This window comes from Caloenas nicobarica, chromosome 14 (genome assembly GCF_036013445.1).
Source record: "Caloenas nicobarica isolate bCalNic1 chromosome 14, bCalNic1.hap1, whole genome shotgun sequence".
Taxonomy (NCBI): Eukaryota; Metazoa; Chordata; class Aves; order Columbiformes; family Columbidae; genus Caloenas; species Caloenas nicobarica.
This window is the reverse complement of record NC_088258.1, coordinates 13,788,993-13,797,747: the sequence shown is the minus strand read 5'-3', so window position 1 is coordinate 13,797,747 and position 8,755 is coordinate 13,788,993. Positions and strand designations below refer to the sequence as shown.

General features: G+C 53.4%; 1 protein-coding gene across 1 annotated transcript; it reads right to left on the bottom strand.

The window, feature by feature from the left end:
- Positions 1-3,973: 3,973 nt before the first annotated feature.
- MRPL28 (mitochondrial ribosomal protein L28) lies at positions 3,974-8,705 on the bottom strand. Its single transcript, XM_065644925.1, has 5 exons — positions 8,360-8,705; positions 6,785-6,937; positions 6,084-6,218; positions 5,339-5,425; positions 3,974-4,385 (listed from the first exon to the last, which is right to left on the bottom strand). Exons 1-5 carry the CDS (start codon positions 8,645-8,647, stop codon positions 4,302-4,304), a joined length of 747 nt encoding a protein of 248 aa, XP_065500997.1. The 5' UTR covers positions 8,648-8,705; the 3' UTR covers positions 3,974-4,301.
- Between the last annotated feature and the right edge of the window lie 50 nt (positions 8,706-8,755).

Genomic DNA, 8,755 nt, shown 5'->3' with positions numbered 1-8,755 from the left:
TGCATAAGTATTTTATAAGGCTTGTTTTCTTATGATTCCTTACTGTAAGAGCTAAGCTCCCCCACAGATCTGCCCACATCGCTCTCCAGCCAGGACCCTGTGCCTGGCCCTGGGCTGGTCTCACCTGGCCGAGCTGCCTGGCCTGCCCGCAGCAGAGCCCCTGTGCTGAGAATCGAGCAAATCTCGAGCAAAGAGCAAAGCTGTGGGGGTGAGCACAGTGCGTACTCCCCAGCCACCACGGAGCCCTCAGCATCCCAGTCCAGCTTCTTGGGAGAAACTGAGCCCTGCTGAGTTCAGAGCAAACAGAACAGTGAGATTTGAAAGGCATTTGCTGGAACTGCCTGAGTGAGTTTCTAAATCTCATATCTTCTTGATAAATACCATAGGATGGGGATAACTTTCAGGCCAAGTTTTGACCTGTGCTGCGACCGGGTTCTTGATTATACACAGTGCTCCTAAAAATCGTCTCCGTGCTCACATTCCATGGCTTTGTCCATCAATACCTGGAAAACTGCCAAGGCTGGAGATCCCCCTCTCCGCTGACTGGTCCCCAGCTGCAGCAGCCTCTGGAAGAAGGTTTTTTGTTTTTCTCAACTCCAACCTGAACTTGCCAGTTTGTCGCCACATCTACTCCTTGCTTCGTCTGCCACAGCCATTGCCCCCTCCTCGCTTCGAGCCATGAACAGACACAGGCTCACCCCTCACCAAGCTGCACTGCTCCGGGTGGGTGACGGACCACTTTGCACCTCACCTTGGACCGCCTGGCCGTGGGGATGCTGGGGAGGGCTGTCACCACCAGACATGTTCGTGGCAGATGGCCTTCGAGGTGGCCTCCCCGGCTGTGACTGTGCAGGGTGGCTCCCAGGAGCTCATGGCGTCACAGCCCGTGGGGAGCCCTGGCACAACGCTCCCAGCCCTTCCCCTGTTGGTGCTCGCAGACGTGCTGCAGAGCCGTGCTCCTCTGCGATGCCGAGCAGGGGAGTCTCAGGCAGAGCGCTGCGGTGGGGTTTGGATGACCAGCCCCATTCTCCTGCCCCATCAGAAGTCCTCCCAGTGCTGGCTGCAGTCTCTGTGCAGGAGAATAAAACAAACAGGTGATTCTGTGCTCAGGATGCCAGCGAGCAGTCGTCTTGCCCAGGAATTGTATTGACAGACCAGCACAAACCTTGCCCTGCCAGTTCTCCTCAGGATTTTTCCTTTCGTTGCTGTCTTGCTGAGATCATTTTTCATCATTTCCCCTTCTCAGCACTCTCTGCTGCTACCCCAGCCTTATCTTATGCTGCCAAACTCAAGGTGACCCTGGGGAGGGCTCTCTGGCAGCTTGTCAGTGGCTGTCACGTCCTCACAAGCTGCAGTGGTGCTCGGGATCCTCATGGTGGCTGGTGTTGAACACAGACAGAGCCTGGTGACCTTTGCTGGAGCCCAAGGCGGTGCTCGGGTCCGAGCTGTGCTCAGCGGCCCGGCCCTGTCCCTGTCGAGGGCAGGTTGGCAGCCTCAATCTGACAGCACCCAATTTGTACCCGCGGGTTTGTGGCATCTGTGGTTTCCTGGGAACGTGCTGTCATGGCAGACGACCAGCTCCTCCAGTTCCCCATGTTCCGGCAGTGAAGGAACCCGATACCTGTCAGACTGAGCCCACCTCAACATATGAAAACCACCACCACCACACACGCGGAATCAAGCTCTCCATCTGTGGTCAGAGCTGCACAAAACCAGGCATAAACCCAGGCGAGGTCTGACAGCGGCCCCTGAGCTATTCCTCCACCTCCTCAAGGCAACCTGGCTGGGGACACTGTTGCCCAAACTGCCCTGAATGCTGCCCAGGGGCTCCCTCCCCACCTTGAGACATTTGCTACGCTGCCGAGCAGGAGCACGAGCCAGTCCTGCATGGCTGCGGCTGTGGAACCGCGGACTTTGTTTTCTCTGAAGCTGCAGCATCCAAGGTCCACAAGCAGTTTCCAGCTTTCCTCAGGTCAGGAGAGTATCTCCAGGGGTGTGTGTCCATGAGGGGGGGCTCCCAGTCACATCCAGCATGGCTGCAGGGACAGGAGCAAGGGGAGCGTTTCAGAGCGAAGCCAGATGAGGGATTGGAGGGTTCCCACTCAGGAGTCAGGATTAACCATGTCCCCAGTTCCCGATGGGGAAGCTCCTGCAGCTCCTATCGCACACAGTACCCCCAACCCCAGTGGGACCGGAGCTCTCCCCCAGGTCCAGCCAAAAGCTCCCGCTGCCCCTCAGCACCCACCAAACCTTCCGAGGGTGTCAGATCCTGCAGAACAGGCACATATGATGAGCAGTGCTGAGGAACGGAGACAACTTCAAGGACAGACAACAGCAGCAGCGCAGCTGGGAGGACGCACAGCCCAAGCTCTCCCCGAGAGCACCGACACCACACGACTGGCAGATAATTTTTCGTAACTGAAACCTACTTGCCCCAAATACAGAGCAGGAGCTGACAACAGCCCCCTCAGCCCTGAGGAGCTGTGAGACACCCAGGGACCACCCCAGGGCTGGGCAGTGTCCAGGCAGGCACCAGCCACGCTCTGCTGCAGCCACACAGGGCCCCAGAGGCCAGTCCTGCACCAGCTCGTTCCAGTAAAGCTACGGAGGGGGCCAGGACAGAGCCACAGTCTGGAGCTTTGCTCAGAACTGCATTAAAATGCATGAGCTGCGCTAGCCCTAATGATGAGCAGAGCTGTCAAACAAGGAGCTTGTCCCAGCTAATTATCTCTAACGAGGGCAGAGTGTCAGGGTCCCCGAGGAGCTGGGCAGCAGCTTCCCACTCAGCTCAGTTGCAGAAGAGACAGAAGATAAGCAAATGTCATTGTGCTGGCCTAGCTACAAAATCATTAATTAGGCAAATGCGACCTTCTGTGCCAGCTTGCTCTTGAGAACCTGGACTTGCCGGAGCTGAGACACACAGGCAGGCTGGAAACACGCCAGCTTTTGCCACCCAACCTGTCCCCTGCAGTGCCGAGCCTCCTGCCCCCACGCAGAGACAGCACAGCCCCAGTCCTGCAGCCCCCGACAGCCAGCCTGGGGCCGCGCAGCCGTGTCGCACTCACCCAGGGGCTCAAATGTCCCTTGCGAGGGCTCCAGCACATTCCCTGGCACAAAAAGCAGCAGCGAAGTCTGGTCTTCATGAAATGCCACCATTTAGGTCGCATTCACCTCAAGCACCTCCCTCATCCCCAGCCGCCTCGCGCAGCCCTGCCGAGGCCCCATGCCCACCCAGCAGCCACCTCCGCAGTGCTTCTCCTCCAAAGCTTCAAGGCAGACGTTACGGCACTGGAAATTTCTGCTCCCTGTGGTCCTACTTCATCCCAGTGAAGAGAGGACCAGCCACACACTGCTCTACAAGCCTGGTTTCTCTCTCGTCATGGGTCCTGTGGCTCAGAAACTGAGACCATACACCTGCCCTTACGTGCTAGAGAGGGGGAACATGTCTCATCCCAAGGTGAGGTGAAGGCAAAGTTTCTTCCTGGGGTGACAATACGGCTCACATGAGGTCTACTCTGCAAGATCTGCGCTCGTCCCTCACCTCAGAGCTGAGGGGAAAGGGAGAAGCTGCTTTTTGTCCAGCCAGAAACCCTCTGCAGGACCACGAAGCTCACAGATGCCATCAGTGACACACAGCACGGTGCACTGGTGTGGAATTCTGGCAAGTGCTTGTCAGTTCCTTCTTGCCAGACAGGGGCAAAGGCTTGAACACCCACTTCAACTACAGTTTTACAAAATGAGAGATTTAAAAATCACCAGCTTCCAACAGAAACAGCGCTGGAAGCCAAGGGGTTAGAGTAAGCTGCTGAGTGGGGAGCTCAGCCCCACCTGCTGGCAGCCCCGCTGGAGGCCAGGCTTTGGGGTCACGCTTTTGGGGCACAACTGTCTCAGCTGCAGAAGGGGCCTGGGCACCGATCGAACTTACACTACCACGTCTCACAGTCCCTGTTATAATACACTAACGAGCAATGAGTATCAGAAAAAAATTTACTGATATTCCCAAAACGCATATTTCATTTTGTATCATGATCAAGCCCTCGACAGCAGCCAACTACTTGTGCAGGCAGAAGAACCACATGAAGTCAGTCTTACAAGAATGTTCCAGAGGCCACAGGACAGCAGTTCTTTCCTTGGCCCATGGGAATGGTTGCTCACTGAACTTAGACTGTCATTAGATCTCAGTAACTGCAACATGCTTCTGGGAACGCTCTTCATGTGGCCCCTTCCACACAACGTGGTTTAGGCAGAACTTGCTGAACCCTACAGCTTGATCTGCAGCAGGGGTTTTACTCCAAAGCTTTCTACTTCTGCTGCTTCTGCAGTGCCTGTTCTTTCAATTGGTTGACGAGCTCTTCAGCGTACACTTTAAAGAGTGGGACAGGGTCCTGAAACAAAGCAGAGGATAAACCACTTAAAATGAGTGAACCTGAGCAGCAGCAGCAAGTGGTGAAATGTAACAGTGAGCCCAGGGAGCCAGTGCTGCGGGAGCAGTAACGATTAAAACCGGAGGAAGATGGGCCATGGTTTTTTCAGCGGCAGAACAAGACAACCTGCTGTGCTGCTCCTCCAGAAACAGCTGCTGCTCAGCTCTGGGACCTTGCCCCAAGGATGACAGGCACCTGTGGGCGACATTCAGCAGCTCTGCCAGTCCTGCTCTTAGATGAGAATCATCAGCAGCTCCCAGGGATCCATTTTCCTCTAAAAAAACTTGCTTCCCTCCTCACATTGCCCTCAATCAGAGCTGTACTGAAGCACGCTGGGAGAACTTGCCCCTTGCAGAAGCTGGAGCCCACAGGGTTCAGGGCCCAGCACCACCTCATGCACTCAGTGCTCCCAACCTCCGCCCCTGCTGCAGCTACAACAGGAGCCAACAGATCTGGGGAAAATGTCACCACGAGACCCCACCACCCCAGGAAGCCCTTTACCCCCACCAGCAGCTCTCTGGTGCACCCTCCTCTGCAGATTGCTTCTAAAAAGCGAGCTGCAGCGACAGAGGGTCACAAACCCAGTGAGCCCTGGGCATGTGTGTGTGTGTCTCGAAGCATAAGAAGTACAGCAGAACAAACCAAAGGCAAAGGTGCTCATGCAACAGGGCAGGAGTTATGAGCCATCCCCCTATATACCACTCCCTGGATTGAGGGATCTGGTTTTACAATGTGCTTAAATTCAGCCCCTTGTTTTGGGCATCCAAGTCTAACTGGGCTCATGCAGCTGCTCAGGACTTTCAGAGTACAACTTCCATTGCTCAGGAGAGCTCAGGCTGCTCAGAAGATGAGCTGGACCTGCAGCCCAACACAGCTAAGGCACCTCGGTGCCAAGCACAGTCTCAGGAACTCACCTTTTTTTCTAGTAGCCTCTGTTTTTCTATTGCTTCTTCTAAACTCAAGCCAACCCATTCAGCTTCCTCTTCTGGGATCGCAAACTCCTGTGATAGAAGAAGGGGCAGGTGGTACAGTCCTTCCAGGTGACTAAGATGCAAATCCTCTCTATGCCCAACTCACACAAATGTGCAATCCACTAAGAATGTTATTATGGAGAAGTCTTGAAACACTGTTCCCTCATTTCTGGCAACCAAAATCCATTTCTCCTCTCTCCTTTCCCTGTGCGAGGGTCCTGCTTCCTCTGATCAGTCCTCCTGTCTCTCCTTTGTGTAGTTCTGGGGCTGTTTCTCAGCACAACTTCACGGGCCGTGGATGCTGGTGGTGTTTCTGTGCTGACAACCATCACCAGCTGCACAAAACCACACTGCACACAGGCAGCCTGAGCTCCTCGCTGCAGCATCAGTACAAATTCTCGCTGCTCTTCGCAGTGCCAGGTCCTACCAGAGCTTATTGCAGACCCTCACTGGCTGCGCTCACAGCAAAAATACAGGATTTTGCCACCCTAAGTGATCACTACAGAAATTAATGGCCCACAGAGGGACACGAAATACTTGACAAACGATGTTTAGGTCTTCTTTGCCCATACCCTTAACCCTAAACACAGGAGCATTAACACTGGTTTGCGCTGCGATGGGGTGATTAAGGCGTTACCAGCCTGGACAACCAGCAAACATCACTGCAGACAGCAGGGCAGGCACCCACCTGGTACTTATTATAGATCGCCTCTCTTCTGGCTGGGTCATCGGGATGCAGTTTAGGATCCCGCCGTGCAAGTCGCAGCAGCATCGTTCGCTTCAAATCCATCCCAAGCTTCGAGCACATATCGGCTTTTGGAGTCTGGAGAAAGAGTCTGATGTTAAAATGCACCAAGAGACCAGCTGCTGGAGAACGTGCGAGTTTACTACCATATAGACAACACTGGTGGTTTATCCACACACTATACAGCCTCTCAGGACGCACGTCATAAAAAGCAAAAGACCCTTTGGATTTGTTCTGGAGCTAATTTGATCACACTTCTGGTCTTTAACTCTCAGGGCTTCAGTCATAGAATTATTTTGGATGGAGGAGACCCTTCAGACCACTGAGTCCAACCATAACCTAACTCAGGCACTAAACCATGTCCCTAAAAACCTCATCTAAACATTTTTTAAACACCCCCGGGGATGGTGACTCCACCTGGGCAGCCTGTTCCAGTGCTTCACAACCCTTTCTGTGAAGAAAATCTTCACAATATCCAATCTAAACCTCCCCTGGCACAACCTGAGGCCATTTCCTCTCGTCCTATCACTTGTTACTTGGGAGAAGAGACCCAACGCCCTCCATGCTATGGCTCAAAGCTTTAGCTCTGCGCTGACACACAAACCGCAGCAGACACCCACCAGCCCCCGAGCGCAGGGCCTGACCTTGAGGATGTAGAAGTCGAAGCCATAGGCCTGGTCGATGAGGTCCAGGGTGCGCATGGTGACGGTGATGGTAAGCGTGGCATCCAGGATCTCGCTGTAGAACTGTCGCTCGAACAGCTGCGGCTTCCACGTCTTGGGCAGCCGGGTGGAAAGCTGGGCAGAAAGCGGCCCTGAGTGCCTGCCCCACCAGGCTGAGCCCGCCCCAGGGGCCGGGGGGGCCCGGGACACGGAAGAGCCCTATGAATTTATCTTCTAATAATCAAACATGAGTCTTACAAATCACCAGCTATCCAAATCCAGGACCGGGTTAAGTTCAAAATTTCAACTATTTTTAGCTCTTTCTTTGGGAGACACACATCCTTTTTTAAAGAAAGTTTTGTATTTAGTGAAACAGAAGCACATAGAACTTGATGACTGACTTAATGCCATTTCCTAAATAAGAGCACTGAATCATGCATTTTTAGAGGTGAGCATCTCTGTCATTTTTGTGAATGATAAGTATATTAGGCTGTGATATATGGTATACTAATTGAGTGTATGTGTATGTTATACTGCTGTATCAAACTGAGTCACTGAGTAGCTTACACATCACACATGGCCTACTCAGGAGGGAAAAATATGGTCTGGCATAGATTCCCACTGGATTTGTAGCCACTATGAAATGTCTGTATGGGGAAAAAAAATATGAATTCTGATTGAGAAGTCTCTTATTGAAGATATACAGGGTGTTTCAAAAAAGATATACAGGGTTTTCAAAACAGTCGTCATTTCAAGTTGGGTCCATACTTTTGAAACACTCTGTGTCTTAATAGTGAATAGGTATTTAAGCTAAAATGAAATATATTAAATAATTCTATGTAGCTACTGTCTATAGTGAAATTTTGCATGGACTAATGGCTAAAAGTCTCCTAAGCAGACTGAAAAATATGTTCCTGTAAGGAAGTTTAACAAAGAACTGTTGTTTTTACATAACTGAGGACCTGGCGCCTGACCCTAGCAGGGGGGAAGGACCGAGAGACATCACACTATGAATCCTTAATGTAAAACACAGTCTCTTCCCGGAATATATACTGATACCTGTATACATACTGATACCTGTATTTACAGGTTAATTTAGGAGGAAGCGTAGCCAAAGTGCCAGGAATGTATATCTTAAATAGATTGATAAGGGGAAGGGTATTGTATGCGCCGGGGTTGTCTGTAAACCCTGCAGTACCCAAACAATGGGGAACAGGGGAGGGAAACCGCAGCCGGGATTTTGGGGGGATATAAGCAGGGGCTTTTTGCCCTACTGTGGGTGCCCAGCTTTAGGTAGAACACCCGGTGTTGCAACATCGCTATTAAAAAAGTTGCTTTGCTGGGAGATCCTGCCTGAGCCTATTTGCAGAATAATTCTTTCCTACATGCCTTCTTCACTCTTCTCACTTAACAGGACACATAGGAAAGAAGATGCTGCTAGTCCTGTTTTGAATGACTGTCAGTTCACAATATCTAGCTAAATTTTCTTTCAAAACCCACTAATGGCTAAGACAGCTCCCGGTCACCGGGCGGGTGAGGAAGGCCCGCAGCGCTCACCTTGTCGTTGCGCGCGTATCGGAAGCCGCGGATCCAGCCCTCGCCGCCCCACAGCCCCTCGTGTGCGGCGGGCGGCAGGTACACCGGCACCGGCACGTCCTGCACCCGCTCCCGCTCCCCGGTGCGCGGGTTCCGCCGGTAGCGCACCCCCAGCGGCCGCCAGTGCACGGGGGTGGGCGGCGTGTCGTCCTGCAGCGCGGCCAGGTAGTGCTGCGGCAGCCGCGCACAGATGCCCTCCCGCAGCCGCATGGCGGCCCAGAGCCGCGGCGGGAACCGGTGCAGCGGCATCACCACCGCCGACACCGCCCGCTTCCGCTCCCGGCCGCCGGAACCGGGGTCGGAGCCGCCTCTCATTGGCTGGCGCGGACGGGCCGCAGCGGAGACGACGACGGTGGC